The 23589-nt window shown below is 47.2% G+C and overlaps 1 protein-coding gene across 1 annotated transcript in view; it reads right to left on the bottom strand.

Annotated features, from left to right (window-relative positions):
- Positions 1–23589, bottom strand: part of CLPTM1L (CLPTM1 like) — a 1829238-nt gene that overhangs the window by 1006028 nt on the left and 799621 nt on the right. The window contains exon 6 of the mRNA XM_085606118.1: positions 14661–14778. Coding sequence (XP_085462244.1) covers positions 14661–14778 — 118 coding nt within the window. The remainder of the gene's footprint in view (positions 1–14660; positions 14779–23589) is intronic.

Raw genomic sequence — 23589 nt, 5'->3', positions numbered from 1 at the left:
CGGCATAGGGATATTTAATTTTGTAGCTCCTCTACACAACACTTCTTGAAACGTAGAAATATCATCTACCGGAGATACCCGAGAGGGTGGCGTCTCCGAGAGTGTCGGTGAATAATCCCTTTTGGATGATCTGGAAGAAGGGGAGGTAGAAGGGGTCCTACGGCGCCTTCTCTCTGATCTGGTCGACTCTCTTCTGCGGGAGGGAGACCTGGATCGCCTTCTTGGTGCTCGAGAGTGACTTCGGAATTCTCTTTCTCGAGATCTTGGTCTGATCGGTGTCGCTGGGAATACCACGCCCCTTATTCTTGTTAGCGATGCCTTTATTGCGTCTGGCATAGCAGGGTCCTGAGGCATCTCCCTTACAGGACTTTGAGGTACAGCATTGTCCTCCTCCTGCGAACTTTCTCTTGCAGGTACTGGAGATTGATGCACAAGCTCTGGTGATTCTGATCTTGAACCTGAGCCCTCTGATCCTGAAGGCGAGATAGATATGAGACGCGGTGATTCAGGAGTCGTATATATCAGTCTATGAGGAGATTTCCGCCTTGAGACTGGTCGAATCGTGAGGCGAATATGTGACACCTCCTGCGTACCCTCAACAGAGGGCTGCCTCGACGGTGATAGGCCTATCACCGGAGATCTTTGACTCGAATCTTCGAGGCTCCGAGCTTCTTGTCTCGACGTCGAGATTATCTTCGACGGAGGCTTCCTGTACCTCACCAAAGCTTTGGAGACCTGTGAGGACGGAGGCACCTGCCTCGACGTCGACTCCGACGGAGGCACCTGCCTCGACGTCGACTCCGACGGAGGCCTTTGCCTCGACGTCTACTCCGACGGAGGCCTCTGCCTCGACGTCGACTCCGACGGAGGCTCCTGCCTCGACGTCGGCCCTGACGGAGGAGTTTGCCTCGACGTCACTCCTGACGGAGACTTCTGTCTCGACGTCGAATGCTCCGACGACGTCGAAAGCCTCTTCGCCGTCGAACGATGTTTCCTCGACGGCGATCTTGATCTTGACGGCGATCTTGGTCTCGACGTCGACTGTGGAGATCGTCTACGTACTTCTTGCGACGTCGAATGATGTCTCGCCGACCTCGACGTCGAACAATGTCTTTCTTTCGACGACGAACGATATCCCTGAGCAGACGTCGATCGATCTTTTCTTGACGTCGACAGATGCTTTCTCGACGTTGAACTATGGCGCCGAGTCCTCGACGCCGAGCTTTTAGACGCCGTCGACGTCGAACGCATCCGCTTCGACGCTGAATCTAAAGTCGACGACGATTTTCTCTTTGCAGCATGACTTCCCCTTGACTCCTCACCTCTCAGCGACGATCCCGCCGCTGGAGTCTTCGACGCCGAGCCCGACGTCGATGGGGAGCAAACAGGGACCAACTGCTTCGACGTCGACCGTTCTGCTAGGCCATACAGCCTAATCCTCTCCCTCTCCTTTAAAGTCCTTTTGGAAAGGTCATCACAATGATGGCATGTTGCTGGAGAGTGAGAGTCCGGCAGACAGATAATACACACCTCATGTGTGTCTGAAGCCGCCTTCTTTTTTCCACAAGATGGACATGGAACAAATAAAGAAGGCATTTTTCTGACAAAATAGCAAAAAAGTCAGTCAGAAAATCACAGGATACAGACTTCCTCAAAGAAGTTCTAAGAAGAAGTCCAAAAAATCTTAAAGTAGTAATAATTCTTGACTAAAGAGTCAAAAAAGAAGAGAGCTGAATTCCAGTGTCCTGACTGAAGGAGCCGGAAAGAACAACTGACCTAACTGTCACCCCTGAGGCATGATGGGATATGGAAGTCAGGGCTGCCTTAAAGGCACGGTGCCAGTTTTTACCTGTACAGGGCTTTTTAGTCTCTATGGTATTATATTGCAATGCAGCCTGCAGGCTGGCAATGTGTTGTACATCTGTGTTTTTCCACAGTTTGTTCTCTTTATTTTTTGCTTTCTCATGAGTGTTTACCTCATTAAAAAAAAAAAAAAAAAAAAAAAAAGAGATTTAGGTGTATTGTTATACCTTTATATATATATATATATATATATATATATATGTGTGTTATTGGATGTGTATATTTACATTGCCTAGCCTTTTATGGGAGCTGCATTTGCTTGGAAAAAATGATATATGTTTATACATATACAGAGCTGTATATATGTATGTTTTTTTTTACATATATAATTTTATTATTTCCGGGGTCCCCGCACATGGGCGGGAATATTCAGTGCTTATGACTTTGATGAGGATCCCCTGGAAGAGAAACACATTCCATCACTTATTAGGAAATTATGAGCTTCAGCTGATTCAGGGCCTTTTGCTTTAAAGAACCAAAAGCTAATCAAGGGTGGTAGAGACACAGGCACATCTGACTCTCAATCGTTTCTCTCCCCTCCACTCCAAGGATAAGCAAGCCTACCTGATTGCAGCTTTGCATTCCACTACTCATCATGAATGACCCGACCGTTTTCAACATGGTCCATACACCCATAATGTAACCCTTCTGACCAAATACTATAATAAAATAACTTCATGCAAAGTTCATTCATTCTAGCAATCAGTTATTCATGCCGAACAACCTGCCAAAGTATAGTGACCTTAATCTAAATATCACCACTCTAGCTACCACAGTCAACACTAAAATGCTTCTTACATAGACCACGTTGCAACTCAACATTCATTCAATCAATCCCCTACCCAGTTATGATATAGTATGCTATACAGTTGCACGTCCGATCCATGAAGCACAACAGAACTGAACTTACAATGTAATAGAATCCTTAACAGGAAGGACAAGTTACTTACCTTCAGCAACACCTTATCTTGTAGAGACTATCTAGCCACAGATTTTTTACCTTAGAATATTGCATAGATATCAGGCTGGATCCGAAAAATCTTGAGCAGTACTACTGCACACTGCTAAGCGGCATCAAATGGCTCAGTGTCTGCACTGTACACACCAGATGAGACGTGCACGGTGCCTATATAGGCACCACCTAGAGCACTGACATCAAATCCTTTTCATGACTATTTCAACACCAGAACCATGCAGCCATGTCAGAAGGCTGATCGAAGTGTACAGATTCTAATGGCCAACAAGGACCTTTTAGGTGGAAAAGCCCAGGTCGCAGAGGTGGGGAGCAGGGAAGGTCGGGAAGAAATCTGCCACTAGAGTTTCTGCAAGATAAGGTGGTATCAGAGAAAGGTAACTTGTACATCTGATACAGACTTCTTGCCACAGATTCCTTAGAACAGATACCAAAGCAATACATGCCCGGAGGTGGGTCTGCAAACTGGCTTAGACCAAAAACTCCTAATGGTCATGAGTGATCGAACTATCAAGGCAGTAGTGTTGGGTGAACGTGTGCAAGAACGCCCATGTAGCAACCTGACATATATCCAGGAAAGGAACTCCAAAAGCTGGAACAGTAGGCGCAGCTTTGGCCCTTGTGGAATTAGTCCGCAAGCCCTCGGGTGGTTTCTTGGCCAACGTGTAACGGATCTTGATGCAGAGTGTAGGCCACCTGGAGATGGTCCATTTCTGCACTGCTTTCCCCTTCTTTGTTCTGGTGAACCCCTAGTTGATCGTCCATCTGGTGTCTTTTAGTGTGATCGATATAGAATGACAATGCCCTTTTAGGGTCCAGATGGTTGAGTGTCTCTCTTCCTCCTTGGAGGGGTGAGGCGGGGCAAAGGAAGTCAGCACTGTGATTGTCTGGCCAATGTCGAAAGGTGTCACAATCTTTGGCAGAAAAGAGGTACAGGTTCAGCAAACCAGTTTGTCTAGGAAGAAGCTAGTGTATGGAGGTTGAACAGAAATGTCCTGCAATTCGCTGATTATCCTGGTCAGTGTGAAGTCCACTAAGAAGAATGTCTTAATCACCAAAAGTCTGAGGGAACAACTATGCATGGGTTCAAAGGGAGAACACATCAAAAAAGTTAAAATCAAATTAATATCCCATTGGGGAATAATGACAGTTTTGGGGTAGAAACATATGCTGAAGACCTTTAAAAAAAGTGTCACAACAGGTGAGTTAAACAGGGAGGGTTGGTCCGAAAACTGCAAGAATGCGGAGATGGTGGAGAGATACTACTTAACTGTGCCCAGAGCAAGTCATTGCCATGTTCAGGACAAAACAAACAGCAACACTTGAGACAAAGCTGCAGAGTGGGTGAATGTGTTTCTCAGTGCACCAAGCCAAAAACATGTCCCAACAGCAGGAGTAGTTTTTGTTGATGTACACCTGGGCAGCCAAGATGACGACACATACCTCAGGAGAGAGGTCAAACACTCAACTGTCACAGCTCAATCTCGATGCATGAAGGTGGAGCATGCACAGGTTTGAGTGCTGGCACCTGCCTTTTTGCTGTGCCAGTAGATCTTCCTAAAAGGGCAGCCTGGATGGAGGACAGGGGCTCATGCTCAGGAATTCTGAATAACATACTCTCCTCGCCCAATCTAGAGCCACCAGGATGACTTGGGCCCAGTCGGTCTGCTCTTTTTTATTACTCAGGGAAGGAGAGGCATCAGCTGGAAGGCGTATAGCAGTCCCTTATACCACTCTAGTCAGAATGCGTCTGAGCGATAGCCGCTTTGTAAACTCTAGTGGGCAGAACTACTGACATTGAGCATTCTCAGCAGTGGTAAATAGTTCTAGCCGTGGTTCTCCCCAGTCCTGAAAGTGACCTTGAGCCACCTACGGATGAGACGCCATTCGTGGTCCATGAGGCATCGATGGCTGAGTTCATCTGCCCTGATGTTCAGAGAACCCACAAGGTGCTGCATGACCAGGAAAATGTCCTGACCTTCTAGCCATGTCCATAGGCCCAGAGCTTCCTGGCACTGAGTCCACGTCCCCACTCCTCCCTGCTTGTTGCAGAATCACATAGCAATAGTGTTGTCTGTGAACACTTGGACCAGCTTCATTTTGATGAAAGGTAGGAAAGCTTTGAAAGCCAAGCGAATCGCCTTCAGCCCCAGAAAGGTTGATGTAAAGTGGAGTCTCCATCATAGATGAGTGGGCTCAGATTTCCACCGGTCCCAAATGGCAGCCCCAGCCCAGAAGCAATGCATCGGTCACCACTGTCAGCTTTGGGTGGGGAATGGAAAGGGGTCTGCCGCTGCAGCCTGTTAGCCCTCACTGCATATCTTCAGCAGTCTTTTTTGAAATCTGAACACAGTCCCTAGTGCTGCACCCACTGGAACTTCAGATCCCACTGCAGAGCTTGAATATGCCTTAGCAGGCACTTCATAAGTAGAATGCAGGAGGCCATCAGCTCCAGCAAAGTCAGAGTCAGTCTCACTGAAATTGAGGACTGAGATTAAAACACCAAGATCATAGCCTGAATGTCCTGGACTCTCCGCTCCGACGGGTAGGCACAGATTTGCACCCTGTCAAAATGGTTCCAATCAAAGAGCTTGTCTGAGAATGAGTCAGGTGTGACTTTAGCATGTTGATTGTGAACCCCAGCAAATAAAGGAGATCCGCCATAGTTTGGAGGTGGGTGACGAATGCCTGGGGTAAGCTCGCCTTCAGCAGCCAGTCATCAAGCAGCAGGAATAACAATCACAACCTACTTCTGATGCCAGCACCCTCTCGATGGCTCCTTTGGCCAAAAGAGCTTGCACTTCCTGGTGCAACAAGGAGACATGGTCCACCATCAGCAGATCTGGAAACGGAGGCATGAGGAGAAGACGGGAAACATCCTAAACGACGACGTTTTTATAACGACTTACCTGAACAACGAATTCTCAACGACAAATCCTAAACCACGACTACCTAAACCACAGCTCCTAAAACGACTTACCTAAACCACGAGTCTCTACTCGGCACCAGCAGAGGTGAGATTGCCGCTGCCCGCGTCCCAAGCAGTGGGACATCAGCAGGGCAGCATGTTAGTGGCCGCCCGTCGGAGCCTTCCCCTTTGCTGCCTCGCGCGCGAGGCTACGCCCACTAAGGTATTACTCCCTATAGTTGGAGCTGGAGGCGGGCCATTGGGGGCGGGGGGCGCGGCTTGCCCCCCCTACTTAGGAGGCCCTCTCGCCCAGTTCCTCCTCTGTTTCCTGCGCGCCGCTCCAGCCTGGACACGTAAGCATCACCTTCTGCGCAGCAAGATATGCCTCCCTGTTTTGTTTTAATGTTACCCCGTAAGGGGAGGGTTTCAGTGGGTGTTTTAAAATATATAATTTCCTCCCCCGTCACGTTCGGGTGCAGGGGCAAGCGAGTCCACATGCATGTATTGTGATCCAACTGCGGGTACAAAACTGTAAAACGAGCTAAGGTCTGCCTTTTTCTACCGTGGCACATCATTTCTGACCAGCAAATAGAAGACGACATAGGCATCTGTGGGTGTGGTGTTTTTTGCTTATGTGGATGCTGCATTTGCTAAACGTTAACGGCATCGATATACTGGTGCGCATTTACTAGGATAGACCGATGGAACGTGTCAGCTTGCTTATAATTCCTCAAATGCCACAAGCTTCTATTTATAATACCCTCCTTCAATTTCTAATGTGATTTACCCCCCCATCTTCAGGGAGAGTCAGGTGTGTTTGTTCGAGTGTGGATACACTCGAACAGAAACTACTGAAACTTATGCTTTCCATGCACAACTAGCTAGTGCATGGCCCACTATGATATGCTGGAGAGAACCAGGCCCGTAGTCTCTGCGCCTTCTCAATATGCAGTGATTCTGGGCAAATCACTTAATCTCCCCGTGCCAAAAAGAAATGAGTGTGTCCTGGTGTAGCGTTATTTTGTGCGCAGGGTGTATAGATCAATGCAATTATCCTGCATAAGTTGTAATTTGGACTTCAGCCCGCCTGAATGAGATTGTTTACTTTTGTTACAATGCAGGACATGGTTTAACTTGGTGAAGACTGTCTAGATAGCACCATCTTATTATGGTAGAGGAGCACAGTTGAGTAGTCTGCCTCAAGTCTGTAGTTTTGACTAGGCACTATTTAAGAACTCTGCTTTGTGTGTCATTGCCTTGTTTTTTGTGAAATATGATATATGGCTTAATGAAACATAGGGGCTGCATCACACAATTTGGTACTGAAGTAGTCGCAACACAAACTGAACTGCAGCTATATGCAGGGGCTTGAGTCTTGAGTTGGAAGGCATTTCGTGTAAATAGCTCATTGTTAAGATCCCTGGGAGAATCCAACATATTTGGAGGGGAAACCTGGTACAAACTTCCATGAATTCCTTACTACTGGGAGAGTGAAGAAAGAAGTAGGGGTACAGCTTTGACTCTAGGTAGCAAGAATTGCCCGGGCTAACAAACTTTCGGAGTGCACGTGGTGAGTCGGCCACCTTGGGGGCTATGTCCTGTAGGGGTAATGTGTTAACAGCACCCATCAGGGGGTAGGTGTCCTCCACCACAGTAGATTACCTCGTGGGCCTGAGTCGGTCAATGGCACAGGGTGGGGGGCCCGTTTTGTTGTGTCCATCAACGCCCCTTGTCTGAGAAGGAGGTGTGATTTCCCGGTTATTGCCTGGGTTGGGCCAGGCAGGTTGACCTATTGTGTGAGTTCTTAGTGGCCAAGTGCAATATCTCTGTGTCCACTGCTTTACCAGCCTGTTTGTGTAAGTCGTCCATCGCCACTGGCCCAACATCGTATTCTGGTGGTTATGCATTGCAGATGCCCTTAACATTTTGGTATCTCAGTAAATGTGGTAAATAGACCTGGGGAAGCAATGATCTGCCTGACTTTGCCTGGGTCACCAGTAATGACTACGGCTCTGTTTCTTTCAAACCACAGGCATAGTGGCAGCCTAGTCTATACAGGAAAATCAGCAGCCTGCGCTGCTTTGGGACAAGCTGAAGGCCTGGGTTTGTGGGTCATACAGAACATCTTGAAGGTATTTAGGATTGTGAGTTCCACGCTTAAGTCAAGAGATGCTGCTGCCTTTCATCCTGAGACTTGCTATTCGGAAACAGCTGGTGTAATGTTTTTCTGCAACTCACAGCCATAGTGGCAGCTTAGTCTATACAGGAAAGTCAGCAGCCTGAGCTGTTTTGAGACAGGTGGAAGGCCTGGGTTTGTGTGTCACACTTAACATCTTTAAAGTTATTCTCCCTGTTCCACAGGGAGGCAAGGGAAAGCCCAGAGTGACATGGTCTACCGAGACTTAGCCTGGCTTGCCTCTTCCGCGACCTTTGAAGTTCGTTGGTTTATTGTATGGAGGGCCAGAGGCTGTCAGTTGTTTGATAGTCACCAGGGCCAGATGACATGTAAGTGCATTGTGTGCCGGAAACTAAGGAGCGGGTCCATCTTAGTAAGCACAATAAGCTGTAAATGTGGTGTCGCTCATAGATGCCCTGTGTGGGGTGAATGATATCTGACGTGAAATGTTCACCTTGGCCACGTCACGGCCCCCCCCCCCAAGATTCAAACTACATGTGGTGTGCCCCCAGGGATACTTTAAATGGGTACACTGCAGTGGAACAAGGTTTATCACATTAGGTCCCAGATGTTGGAACTCCCTACCTCTAGAGACTAGGTCCTCATGAGTTCCCGCAAACTCCTAAAAAAAACTTGGTTGTTGGGCAGGTATGTGAGTAACATACCACTCTAGCGGGTTTCAGAGCAGCGCCAGGAAACCAACTTGGTACGTGTGCCCTACAAATTTAGTGTAACATAAATGTTGGTGTGGATTTCATGATCTTTTGGGAGCAGAACAGAATGTGATTATGCACAAAATGATAACTTCGAAAACAGAGCTGGAGGAACCACACAGGAGGTTACACAAGGTGACAGCAAGCCACACTTGTTGGAATAAACAATGAATACGAAGAATTTACACTATTGGAAATTAATTAAATAAAGCCCACGAGTTTACCAATAGTTTGGACTAATAGTTATAGTTCAAGGCGAGATAAGGTTACCTCATCTTACAAATCATTTCTACGTAATTTTAGTTCAATGCATCAGTTAATAACATTATCTAACTAACACCATATAACAAGCAATAAACAAACAGTGGATATTTCCAGTGCCTGTAATATGTATTTGCACATAGGTTCATAATTGTTGTGGATAGCATCATATCGTATTAAGGAGGAGAGGAGTGCAGAGGAGTGCAAGCCTCCACCTAGGGGGTGGTTGGCTGAATCGGCTGAACTACTTCAAACGGTTCACAGCACTGCACGTGGGAGAGTAGCAATACCCTGTGCATACTTCACCCGGACACCACAGAATGAGTGTCAATTATCTGTGCATACTTCAACCAGACACCCGGGAATGGCATGCCCTCATCTACATGGTAATAATTGAGAGAGCAGAGAGCGACCATACCCCTTGAATATTGCACTTAAACTTTCTAGTAATGAAAAGGGCTTATCACCTTCTGAAATAAGCATGACCAGAGGTGTGCTGCTCTCCACTGACATTGGACAGGTTAATGGGCAAGGCTAGCGGAAAAGCCAGATGTATTGTCATGATTTAAGGCGGACATGACCGAGGTATTGGCAGGATAGAGACACTGCCAATTATGGGTTAGGAACGAAATCATAACTGGGGCTCACAACAAATTATTGGATAGAAATGAGAAGTTTCCTGTTCAAGCCACGATGTCGGTGCCACGACTTACCTATAGCACAGCAACACCGGTATAACAAGGACTGTAGGCAAACATATTAACTCCTTTCAGCAGCAATAGAGTCCAAAGCTAGCTGCTACTCAACAAGCAAGGAATTGGATACGCTGTCCCAGTGGAGAGTAAGAAAAGAGTGGGATAACAGCGGGACTAGCATAAGACTCTATCGTCCAATTTAAGGTAACTTAATTTGCAAGTAGAGAGGCTAAAACGAGGAGATGTTGCTAAGATATGGGCCAGTTTGTAGTAAACAATAGACTAATACGATGTGAAAGGAAGCAAATTTAGGTAACCGTGATGTCGGCTTGTGTTTATATACGTAGGTGAAGTGGTTAACTCACACGTTACCTTCACCCTGCTTATTGTGCGATAGCTGTCGGGCACACAATTCCGGGCCGGGTGGCACCTAATTTGGCCAATTGAGAAAAATCTTAATGGGATTGCAGGTTCACAAGCGCCTACTTCACCAATGCCTTGTTACCGGTGCCATATTGCCAGCCCGAGAATCAGATTTAGGTGTTGCTCCTCTCGCCCGGCCTTTCCTTGGAGCCAGGGAGGGGGGAAACGTTCACAAATTTGGGTCCTCGAGTTGAGCGTTGTATCTTCGGCAGCTCAGTCAGCCAAATTGGCTTTATCCGGAGTCATGAAAAAAGAATCCGTCCATTTAGCAGTTACGTAAAAATGTTCTGGCCTGCTAAAGAAATCATGCAATCCCCGCAGCAGCAGCTGCTATTCAGGAACCATGACGCTATTCTGGCTCCATATGCAGGTGCTGATCTTCCCATAATTACGTTAGGTAGATCTGCAGTGGCATCGCTAAGAAGGCTAGTAACTCCAGTCACGTCTAAGCTGAGCGGCATTGAGGCCAAGAGTCATTCGTTGTTAGTCTGCCCTGGGCTTCTGAGTAATGTTGCAACTTAATGCCGTATATTTACGGTTACAGAACAGGACCCATTAGTCAGCCCACTGAAAGCTGGCTCGCAGGGGCGGGCACCTATAAACAGCGAAGGGAGGAAGGGGGGCTCTGGCAGCGACGGTAGCCTCCCCAGAGCTGTGGCGGAGTTACAGGGCGATCTGGATGCAGACGGGTACAGTAAGGGTACCTCTGCGACAGGCGGTACAGTAAGGGTACCCCTGTCCGGCACAGTAAGGGTGCCCGAGCCAAGGTCCAGGAGCCGAAGGGGGTTCTGGGAAGACCGCGACGGCGCCCCGTTAGTCCTTCGGGCGGTTGGGGGGCCTGACCAACCGGGGGTGTGCCACAACACGCTCCGCCCTGTCGGAAGGGGCGGGAGTAGGAGACAGATCACGTGACCCAGTGGATGATCTGTAAATAATTATGTGCCACACTGCCGGGCATCGACCCACCGTGTGTGCTGGCTCACCAGGCGGGCGGAGCAGCAAGGGGCTGCCTGCCCTGGATCGCCCGTAAGATAACCCAATTTTATTATCATACTATGTTGTATGAAATAAACCTGCAGCAGTTCTTCACCCACAAATAAAGTGTCAGTGTAATCATTGGGTGACGTCTGTGTATGCGTGTTGACTGAAGCGGATGACGGTGTGGTCACTAGCAGAGTCTCTCTCCTCCGCCCCCCCCCCCCAGCCAGACACGCTCATGGCTCCCTATGATTTACTCAGCACCCGGAAAGTGGGCACTGATGAGAGCGGGATTAGAGAGAGAGAGAGCCTTCATTCTGCCAGGATGGTAAAACGTTGACGGCACCAAAAACCACGAGTCTCTCTTCTCCCCCCCCCCCCCCTCCCCCCCCCCCCCCAAACCAGACACGCTCATGGCTCCCTAACTCACTCGGCACAAGGAAAGCGGAAACTGTGGAAATGCAGCTGATTAAACGGTCTGAAGTGAGTCACTGACACTAAACAACCCCTGAACATCAAAAAATAACAAACGGTGCCATTAAATCTTTCGAACATCTGCAGGCACTCAATAGCGAAGGAATGCGTGAGACTTGTTTTGCATGTTGTGTTTATGTTGTTGGTTTTGAAGAGAAAATTATCAAGGTAGTCGGAAGACAACTTACTCTTACATTCCTCGTGCTTTAAAGATCATTTGTTGAATACTACCTTTCTTAAGAGCAGCCAAAAGAAAATGCTGTCTGTTTCAAGATGCAAAGAACATCCAGCCTTATTAACAACTATCTTTCTGTAACTTCTCCGTGTTGCTTTCTATGCAACCTGTGTGGAACTGGCCTGAACAGCTAGGATTATTGTGATGCACCACTACCATCTTGTGGCCAAAAGCTATAATTGGAAAATACGTTAATTTAAGGATTCCTCACTAAAAAGTGATTAGAAAAAAAGAATCTATTAATATTTTTTATTAAAATGTAAAAAAGATGTGGAATTCAAAGAACATAGTGGCATAAATTGGTAATGAGCAATTCATAGATTTTTGGTGGTTTAGGAAGTCGTTAAATAAGTAGTGGTTTGGGATTGCTCGTTGTTTAGCCTTCGTGGTTAAGGAATTCGTTATTTAGGCAGTAATTGTTTAATCATACATCCGGAGAAGACAGCTAAGAGTGGGAGGACGTAACCCCGCCCAACAATTTGGAGCACCTTGAGTCTGCCGTAATAGCTTCCCATTGGGGTAGGTGGTCCTGCCTCCAATAGTGTGCCTGTGTTACTGCAAGTGCATTCTAAAAAGGTTTTAAGGCGGAGGCTGCTGCAGGGGGGGGGGGCTATGAGGGGTGGCAGACTCTGCAGATCTCTGGCCTTAGTTTCTACTGGACTTGTGGGAACCACGTCCGTGGCCATGAAAAGGCTGTGCGGTGTGTTGGCCGTGGTGCCTCTGCTGAAAAGGACGTAGCTGAGCCCCTACGGAAGCAGCAAAAGGAAGAGTGTGGCTGACGTGGGGCCATGATGAGCCCCAACTACTGGGCGGTTACTTTTTTCTATTTGAAGCGCTCTGCTTTGTCGCCAAAAAGGCAAGTGGCATCGAAGGGCATATCAATTAGGGATGCCTGGATATCCCTGAAAAGTCAGATGACCTCAGCCAGGCTTTGCAGTGCAGCGCCACCGATGAAGCAATGGTCCTGCCATCAATTCTGCTGTGTCTAGCCTACATCTGATGGTGAACTTTGCTGTGTCCCTGCCATCAGCAATAGCCTGGTTCAGAATAGCTTGAGCCTCCTCTGAGACTGTAGGTAGCCCTTGCGCAACCGAGTCTCACACTGTGTAGCTATATTTGTCCAAGAGACACTTGCTGTTCACCGAGGCAGTGCAAGGTTGTGGAAGAGAAAATCCTCTTGCAAAGGTATCAGCCTCTTGGATTATCTGTCTGGTGGAGTGGAGGGAACATAGCGGGCTATACCCTGGACGTTGAGGCATGCACCACAAGGCTCTCAGGGTTAGGGTGCTAAGTGAGGAAAGCTGGGACCCTGGGAGTGGGGTGGTGGTGACGTGCAATCACCCTGTGCAAGGGGGTGCCTGTGAAGAGCTTGGCCCTGGCCGGAGCAGGACATCAGAGAGGATTTTGTTAAAGAACAGTAAACGATTTTAGTGTGGGATAGCCCTGGGCTGAAGCCCCTCTGTCAGTACATTAGTCTTGACTTCCACTGAAGGTCAAGGGCCTCAGCCGCCCTGCTAACCAGCATAGCAAAAGATGCTCCCTCCTCTGTAGACACACTAGGAGGAGAGACCAAGCCACAGGAGCCCCCTAGCTCCTTATAACGGTCATCATCATCCAGTTGGGCCAAAGGATCTTCATAGGGGCCAGTGTCTCTGCCAAGGAAAGGAGGCACTGTATCAGAATGGAGAGGACGATTGATCCGTTGGCACTAATCCGGGTCCGTGTCGGAGTCTGGAATGATTATGGATTCGGCACTGCCAAACCCTAGCAAAGGTCATGGATTCATGACTGGAGTCCGGTCAGATCTGGGAATGAAACCAGAAGGCCAGACCTGTGCCGAGAGAGAGCCTGCTTTTAGAAGTGCACCTCCCAGACCCATGGGAAGCCAAGGGCAGTCCAGAGGGGTCCGCACACCAACATATGAGATACATGGCCTCATAAAACTCGTCGAGTTGGGCAGGCGTCGATTCGGCTCCAGGAAGTTTAGGGAGGTGCAGGAAGAGCGCGGGAGCGGGGCTTTAATTTGTGGTGTCATTCCTGTGCCTCATCTGAGAACTTGGACCTGTGCGGTGAAGTCAAAGAGCGCTTCGACTTCTTAAATTACTTCTGTTCGTGGGACTTACCTGACAACCACATCGACCGTGACAACAACTGACTGGAATGACTCAGCGTGTGCAGGACCTTGCTCGCAACCAGGAGCTGTGCGGAGTCTTTTGATGAAGGGCTGCCAGGAGCTTAGTCTACCGAATTGCCTTCAGATTCATAGTGTGGTAGTCGAGACAGTTACTGTGGTTGTGGCCTGGCACTCCAGACAAACCAGTTGTGGGTCTGTCAGAGAAATTTGTCTGAGACAGGCCCCACATGGTTTAAACACTGCTGGCTTTTTTTTTTAGAGGACATACCTAGCACACTAGGAGCAGAAAGAGAAAAAATAAAGATTGACAAATGTAAAAAAAATTAATTAAAAAAAAATGGTCTTCTAGATCCACACTGTTGGCGTGGAAAGAATACAACTGATGCTGTGCGAGGGGGGCTATATAGTAACCAATTATATCACAACCAGAAGGGACGATGCCTACTATGCAGATGCAGAGCCGTTTGACATCGCCTACCGACACGTAGGTATACTTCTCAGGATTTTCCATCTCCAGACACCTGGGAAATATTCCAAGGTATGGAATCTGAAGCTAAAAGTCTCTATCAGATGCATATATTTAATCTTCTGAAGCCTGGTAGAAGACAGTGCAGGTATCAAGGCAACAGCAAGCATTCTACTGGTAAGTTCCCCAACATGCACTGGGACACAAAAGAGGAGTGTGTAGAAAGTACTTTCATATCATTTTATAGTGCCTGCAGGAAATGGGCACTTGCAAAACACTATAATATTCACCTGCCCCATTGCCTGTCTTGAAACATAATTTATCACTTTGTACAGACACAACTTTTCTTATTAGTTCTTACCAAACTGCTGTAGGGAGTACACAGAGTCTTGCATATGGATCCAAAACCGAAGTTTTCCAAGAGATATTTTGTCATATGAAACTGTGAGTGGTAACTCAGTTGTTGAACGGTTTATCATCTGAAATATAAATGACAAGTGCATGATGTTTCATTATCAGAAAATTAAAAAATCGAGTTAGGGTACAATTTACATAGGCAAACTACAGAATATATATGATATTTATTTGTGTTTTATAGAGCGTGGACTTGGCCCATTAGGGTATCAGAGCGCTTTACAGGGTTAACAGGTTGTATACTAAAGACTAAGGTAGGGGGGTGGAACATTTGGGATAAAACCAAGTACATACATTTTACAAGAACGAAGGTCCAAGAGTCTAAGTGTGGGGTGCCCTCAGGTGCCGGGTGGATAGCATCTGGTCAGTCCAAGGCGTGGTAGTAATAGAATAGAGACATGGTCGCTGTGGTGAGTGCAATGCATTTACCCATTAGGAAGGTTTTGACTTCCTTTTTAAAGCGTGCCAGAGACGGAAATCTTCTAATGGCGGGCGGGAGTGAGCTCCATATTCTTGGTGTGGCCCCAGAGAATGCACGATTGTACGTTTTTCCCTTTTGAAAGCACGGAGGCTGGAGCAAAGGTCTCTGGCGGACTGGGAGTTTCTGGCTTCTCCGGATACCACGAGTTCCTGGGCGAGAAATGTAGGGGGATTTAGTGAATAGAGCCTTGTCAGGGATACAAGCCAGTTTAAGTTGGATTCTGGCCTCAAGAGGAAGCCAGTTCAGAGCTTTCAGATGTGGTGAGATGTGTTTGAATTTTTTTTTAACCTGTTAGGCGTCTGGTGGCAACGTTGAGGCAGGCTTTTAAGAGGGCCAGGGAGATCTTGGGTAGACCAGAGAGGGTAGAGCATCCATATTCGAGTCTGGAGATAACTAGTGCCTGGACTGCCATTTTTAAGTCTGGAGTGTCAAGGAAAGGTTTTAGTTTTCTTAGATAGCTCAGGTGAAACCTGGCGGTTTTGTCCATCGAGTTGATGTGGTCACGCATATTCAAGCTGCAGTCTAGGGTTATTCCAAGGGATTTGCAGAGTTAACTATGGTCGGTGGGCAATTTAAGGCTGTGATCGACTTAGTCCATTCCCGAACGTCAGGGTTGGTTTTGGGTGGGGAGATTAGAAGAAATTCAGTTTTTTGTGCGTTTAGTTTGAGCTGGTTAGAGGTGAGCCATTAGACAGTCAACTTCAAGGCCTCATTCAGGGAAAACATCTTATCAGGAGAAGAGATGTTGATGTAGATCTGGGTGTCATTGGCATACATGTGGTAGGAGATATTGGTAGTGCGTAGTACTTCTGCTAGTGGTTCGAGGTAAAGATTGAAGAGGGTGGGGGACAGGGTTGATCCTTGGGGGACTCCGACCGTAATCGGAGAGGGAGCGGATTAAGAATCTCTGGGAGCGGTTCTGGAGGAAGGACCTAAACCATTCGAGCACAGAGCCATCCAATCCCATTCTGAGTTTGAGGCGTTTGAGGAGTTTTTCGTGGTTGACTATCGAAAGCAGAGGATAGATCTAAAAGGATTAGGAGACAGGTTTTGCCTTGGTCAAGGGCTTGGAGGGCATCATCCATGATGTGGAGAATGGTAGTTTCAGTGCTGTGCCCAGGCCTGAACCCGGATTGGAAGTCGTCTAGTAGGTTGAAGTTGGTGATGTGTTGGCTCAATTGCAGTTGCACACATTTCTCCAGAACTTTAGCTAGGAGTGGGATATTGGATACAGGTCTAAAGTTGTCTAGAAAGGCAGGATTCAGTGTAGGTTTTTTTTAAGATGGGGATGACTTGACCAGCTTTTACAGAGTCAGGTATTGACCCCTGAAGAAGGGATGCGTTGATTATTGCAGTCCAAATAGGAATGATAGCTTGGGAGGCAGCGGCCAAACAGTTGGAGGGGAGTGGGTCATTAAAGTGGTTGTTTGGGTTTAAGGAGGATAGAATTTCCAAGACTGAATCGTCGTCATAAACTTTGAAGTTGGCCCAGTGTGCTTGATTTTTGGGTGATATCTGGGAGGGCAGCGCGGAGAGATGAGGCAGGTCCTGAGGGGGTTGGAAGTAGGTAGCGGATATAAGTTTGTTTCCTAGGGCAGTAATTTTGTCAGAGAAGAAGTAGGAGAATTCCTTGCATGTTATTAGAGAATTAAGAGTTTCTTTGGAGGTTTTAGCCAGTTTATTAGATTGGAGTTTGACCATTTCGAAGAGCTTGTGAGGTCTGTTCTTGGCGTTCTCCAGTTCTGATCTTAAGAATTATTTTTTTGAATTGAGGATGTTCCTATTATAGGCATTTCTGGTCTGACAGAGAAGTTTTAGGTGGGAGGCTGAGGGGTGCTATCTCCAGTTTCTTTCTGTCTGCCAGAGAGTTCTCCTTTCATTGTTGAGGGATCAGTTGAACGAGGGGTTTCTGTCTTTCATTTGGGTTCTTTTTAGCTTTAGCGGGGCAAGATCATCAAGAATGTTAGACATAGTCGAGGTATAGTGTTCTGTGAGGTTGTTGTCCGTTGTGATACAAATTGGGGGGGGGGGGGGTTGGAGAGGTCAATCTTGCAGCGTGCAGACAGTTTCTCGAGATCCAAGTTCTTGGTGCCACTAACCCAACGTTTTGGCGGTAATAGCGTGGTGGTCAGACCAGTCGCATGGGTCTATAAATATTAGCTTGGCCGCTTATTCCTTAGCAATGGTCCAATCTAGGGTGGCGCCTTTCATGTGTGCTGGGAGTGCACAGGCTTGAGTAAGGGCTTGGTCGGCCAGGAAGTCTTTGATGGCGTTGATCGGAGGGTCCTTCAGGTCATTCCAGTGCAGATTGAAGTCACAGAGAAAGATGTCTTTAGAATTGGGGGAAACCTTGTGTTACATCCTGCTTTTCCTTCTTCTCTGTCCTTCTGTGTTTGTTCTAAGCCCCTCAGCCTGTATCTGTGATGTCACCCAAGAGTTCCTTTTGTGTATGTTTGATTCTACTGCCAGTTAGATCTGAGGCTGAGCAGCAGGGCAGCTGCTCCCGGTGGGGCTTAACTGGGTTTTAAACTGGGCCTTAACTGAGCTTTAACTGGATCTTAACTGGGGCCTGTATCCTGTACATTGATTCCTGATTAATGAGAATAAACTTACATCTGGATGCAGCAACCCAAGGACACATCTTTTATTTTTATGAAATGTTACACCTTGGCTGTGATGCTTTCCATGAGGTGGTCAATTAAGGTGTCATTCATATCTAGGGGGTGGTAGAAGATGTGCAGTCTGCACAACTGAGTGGCACTGTTGCATATGGAGAGTGCAAGGTATTCGCAGGAGTCTGTGGGATCTGCATGCAGTTCAGTTACGAGGAGGTTAGAACGGTAGATGCAAGCAATGCCTCCCCCTTTTTTTAAATTGCCTGTCCAGCCTTGAGATATTATAATTAGGAGGGACTAATAGGTCTAGGCAAAGAGGTGGGGATTCATTGAGCCAAGATTCGGTCAGGATTGCTATGTCAGATTTTTGGCTCAGGATGAGATCGGCGACATCAGAAGCGTGCTCTACTGCTGAGCGGCAGTTAATTAAGAGGCCGGAGAGAGGGGGTCGGGGTGTGTGTCGTGAGTTAGGGCGGGAATGGGTACTTGCGCTAGGTTGTTATTAATAACTCCTCTGTTGCGGAGAGTAGTTGCTCTATTGGAGTTGATTGCAACCGTATGGATAACGTGTTCGTCAATCAGGTCCAGTGGACTTGGGGCTTCAGAAGCAGACTTCTAGGTAAGGAGCTGGGCTAGAATTTCCTCCTCCGAGTGGTAGCTGGGCTGCTTCCGAGGGCGAAGGTGTCTCAGGGATAATGGTAATGGGTGACGGAGGGGCTCGCGGTAAAGGAAGGGGGGGGGGGGGTTGAGTTCTGTGGGAGCTTGAAGTTCGAGAAGGAGAGTTCGGTGAGGTGAAGGATGTTTTTCAGTTCTAGAATGGAGTTATGGATGCTCTGAGTTAGGTTGGCTGCTCTGAGATGCAGAGTTTCAATATCCATAAGTGAGGGAAGTGCTTGCGGGAAGGTGGTCAATGGTTTGGGATCGGTTCTGTTGGCAAGATCAGGTAGCATGGTAGTGGGGCTAGACCGACCTGTGTCATAGATCCTGAGAGGAGGGGTTTGTGAGTGGCTAGGCACGCTTGGCTGACTGGTCGAGGGATCATTGGGGCGGTTGTCCGCTGCCCCGCATGTGTCTAGCGTATCATTAACTATTGATATGGGGGAGGAACGCTGGTTGGAGGAAGGGGGCGGCAGCATGATCTCCTTGAGGGATGGCGGAGGTTGTGTGTGAGTGGCAGGAAATTCCCTAGCAGATAACCTGTTAATTTGTAAATATGGATCCCCTGTAAACAATGACAGTTCCCATGGTATGGAAAACTGAAGAAGTACACGGGACCAGCGGTGTACAAAGGTAGTCTTCTTTATTCAAGTTGCTTTTAATATACAGAAACGTCCCATCCATAGGGCACTCCACCAGTAACTGACAAAGTGAAGTTCTGGAGCTAACACTCCAGTAATTCCAACACTCTAAGAATACAGAAGACTCTAAAAAAAAAATCAGCTTAGACTAAGACCCTGCAACAGCAGGCTACATACCAGATACCACACACCTTCCCCCACAACACCTTCGAGAAATTATAAAGAAAAAACAAACGCCGCTCAGCCTAAACCAAAGTCATGCAGTGCCTCAGAAACTTTACAGATACGGGAGCTTAAACCTCAGGGCACACCACAGGAGCATCTAGTTTGGTTTGACCAACAGGACACATGTCAGCAATCCTGCCAAGATTCCATATACGGCCATCATCAAGTTTGACCACATTCTGGAACAACTTTGTCACTTTGAATGGGGAAGAGTACCTAGAGGCACCAGACTTCTGGGCATATCTCACTCAGTCACCCACCTGCACGTCAGTGTGCGAAACAGCATGCCTTACGTCAAAGTTATCCTTCCTTTTGATGGTCTAGAGATCTTGTGCCACCTGCCAGGGGACTACCTTAGAATTCGACACCCACACAATTACCCCTCATCCAAGAGTGAAACATGTAAATGTTGGGACTTCGCCCCCTGAATAGTTCAAAAGGTATTCTACCTGTAGAAGAGTGAGGAATTAGGGGGTCTGCCTTCCAGTCCTTGCCCTAATCTTTATCAAGTTGGATGGACTCCTTCAGCACCCTGTTAAACCTCTCCATCAGCCGTTGGGTTCGGGATTACAGCACAAGGCTTGTGCTTAATACCACTCTTGACCAAAAATTCCTCTATTTCTTTCGAGACTAATTGGACACCATCGTCCGTTAGAAGGCATTCTGGGAGCCCTTCTCTGCTGAAGATGGCGTCTAAAAACATTAGGACATCTCCCTTTCTCAATGTCTTGTGTGACCTGGACTTCAGGCCATCTCGAATACATGTCCATCAGAATGAGAACATAAGACTGGCCAGATTTTCTGGTCACTGGCCCCAAGATATCTAAGGCCAACTCTTGCCACCATGGGTTGGACTCTTGTCTTGTACACTTTGTCACATGCTTTATACTCCATGCAGTCCCTCACCACACGTTTCACAAGAAGGTCAATCCCTGGCCACCAGAAGTGCAAACAGATTATTTCCTTCGTTTTAGATATGCCTTGGTGGCCCTTATGAGCAAATTGAATAATTTTGATTCTAACCTGTGATGGGGGAACACGTTTGGTGCCCATCCAAAGCAAGCCCCCACTTACAGATAGCTCATCCAGTAAGAGCCAGAACTTGCGGACTTCTTCACTTAAATTCCTTATGCCGGCTCAACCTTCAGTCACCATTCAGCAAACCTCACAGACCACCGCAACGGTCTTCATCATTTCCATCCATTCCTCTTCACTGACAGCTTCCCCGGTACCCTCACACACTTTGTAGTCATTGTCTCCCACAAGTCTTCTGAGTCGTCAGACACACAACCAGTTTGACTAGTAACCAGGCGAGAAAGGCAGTCAACGACTTTGTTCTCAGCACCTGGTATATAATTTACAACAAAATCGTAGTCCTGCAGGGCAACCACCCATCTACAAATTCTTGATGAGACGGCATCCAAACTTTTCTTACGAAACAAGTCCTTTAAAGGATTGTGGTCAGATCGAACTACAAAGGAATTTCCCCAGAGAAACGTTTTTTAACTTCTGATGGCCCAAAATATGCACTGAGCCTCTTTTTCAATCACTGAATATTGTACTTCGGGGCCTACAAACGCCCTAGACAAAAACATGATGGTCACCTCCTTGTCGTCTTTCACTTGTTTGAGTACTGCACCCAACCCCTTGGAAATGGCATCCGTAATTAAAATGGAGTGGGCAGCGGTATCAAAACTTTGAAGAGAGGGTGCGCAACTAAGGGCCTTCTTAATATCCACAAATTCAGTTTGATACTGAGGGGTCCAAAGATTTTTGCCCCTTTCTTCAAGAGGGTCCTCAACGCAAAAGTGCAGCAGGCAATCTGAGGTACAAACTTGTTGTAGTACTCGGCCATCCCCAAAAAGGTGACCAAATCATCTCTAGACTGAGGCACTGGGAAATTTTCAATGGTTTTCACAAGGTGGTCCCTAGGCTTAACCCCTTCCTTAGTTAACTTGCGGCCCAGGAACTCAATTTCTGAAAGGTTAAACTTGCACTTTTTTCCCTGCAAAGTTAAACCTCGAGACTTAAACATCTCCAGGACTAATCAAAGCATTTCATCGTGCTCTTGCTGGGATGACCCATAGACTAAAATGTCATCTTGGTATATCTTAACCCCTGACAGCCCCTTCAAAATGTCCTCAATGGCCCACTGGAACACGGAGGCCGCAGAATTCAAACCGAAGAGAAGCCGGGTGAACTTAGACGTTCCCAAAGGGGTTTTAAAAGGCGTTAGGTTTGTGGAATCATCATCAAATTTAATCTGGTGATACGTGGCCTTAAGGTCTAACGTGGAGGCATGGCAGCCTCCAACTGAGTCAGCATTTCAGTGATATTGGGGAGGGGATACCTGTTGGTGACAACTGCCCGACTGAGGGCTCAAAGGTCCACACACAACCTCACCTCTCCTGAAGCCTTGTGTACAAGAACCACCGGAGCAAACCAATCACTCGCTTACGTCTCCACAATGATGTCCTCATTCTTCAACTTCTCAAGTTCAGCACCCATGGGCTTTCTCAAAGATAATGGTACACCATGTACCTTGCAAGTTCCAGGATTGGCATTAGCTTTAAGAGTGATTCTATGTGTATACCCTGAGAGACACTCCAACCTTTCACTGAACACATGCTCAAATTCACCATGCCACTCGCATTTCTGATCAGACTTAAAGAGGTCACCAGGGATAGCATCCACAGAGGCCTTATGTGAGATGTCTCTGAGAACTATGCAGCGATCACCGCCATGAACTAAAAATACACCTAGGTCCCCTTGATGGATCCAGCTGATAATACTATCGCCCCTGCAAGACATGTAAACCTTCCCTGAAGTCAGCCTTCCTTTGTAATCAATGTCACCCACAAAGTAGCCAAACAGCTTTATGGGTTGGCCACTGTAGGCTAGGGGCTTGATATCAGGTTTAAAAACCTTTACTCTCCCCTTTAACGTTTTATCAAAGAAATTCGAGAAATCTTCACCCCAGAATCAAAAAGCATATTGATGCTATTACCATTCACCTGGACTTCGTCTATGGGGCTCTTACACTTATTCTGTCCAAGTACCACGTCCCCGCAATGCAACTCCTCGTACTCACAGTCACTCTCACTTTCCAGGGAAACTTCCTTAACACGTTTGTTTTTCTTGTTTATCTGTACCCTGCCTCACACCCGAGCCTCGCACACTCTCTCTGTTGACTCGATGTTGTGCCTGGTGCGCGAACCTAGCACCAGAGTATTGCTCAGTCGGGCAGTGTAAACAGTGTGGGAGGTATGATTCCATGCACTGTAAAGCTCCTCCGGGAGGCCCTCAGTGTTGCCGGTACCAGTCTTCTAGACCCGTACAGCACAACATGGCTGCTGCCGACCAGAGACATGCTTCTGCCCTCCTGCTGCTGAACCAAGCTCAAGCAGGGGAAGGTAGATCAGTAGGTATCCTGTCACAGGAAGGTGTGACCTCCTCCCAAACAGGGTTTAGTGTATTGGGGCCGGGTGGGAGCGCTTGCTAGCTCCACTCAGTCTGCTTGAAGGGCACACTTGGTGCCTTCCTTCCATACTCTAGTTTAAAACTCAGGGTAATCAGGCCCTACACCAGTAGCTGAACGGACACGAAGACGCCGCTTTTCACGCCAAAAAGTGAGTTTGCACAAACACTAGGTGACTAGGAAGGCAATTCTGGGGGACAACCGGTGATAATATACCAACAGTCAGTACCTCCCCGTCTTCCGTTGAAGTAGAGGAACATAGATTTAGGAAGTAGGTTGGGGTACTTCTGGGTTTGTCAGAATTAATACATAACACGCCTAAATTCTGTGTAGTGTTTAATATGATTCAAAACACTCCTAGTAATCGGGAAAGTTTCCTATTTTTAAAAAAAGTGAACAGATCTCTTAGATTGGAATAAATGTAAATGAAAATATGATTTAAAACATTCCCAGTACCGGGAAAGTTGCCTACTCTAAATGTGAACTAACCTCCTAGTATACAATAAATGTAAAACACAGACTTGGGCTTTTACGACATTCCTTGCAGATACAGCCCAAGTGTTCCTAATTTGGCGAAGCGCCAGATTAGACTTTGGATCTAGTAAATAATCAGTAAACCTGAGACCCCTCATATTCAATTTATTGCAATATTAATCAATGACTATGGTAGCGTATCTAACAACCATAGATAGTGGACGCACGACAGAAACTGAAAAACGCTACGCAATAGAAGTGCCATATGAGTCTGATGTGGGGACGCGGTGGTTCCCCTATAGGTA

This window comes from Triturus cristatus, chromosome 5_1 (genome assembly GCF_964204655.1).
Source record: "Triturus cristatus chromosome 5_1, aTriCri1.1, whole genome shotgun sequence".
NCBI lineage: Eukaryota > Metazoa > Chordata > Amphibia > Caudata > Salamandridae > Triturus > Triturus cristatus.
Note: the sequence above shows the minus strand (reverse complement) of the source record. Positions and strands in the feature narration are given on the sequence as shown.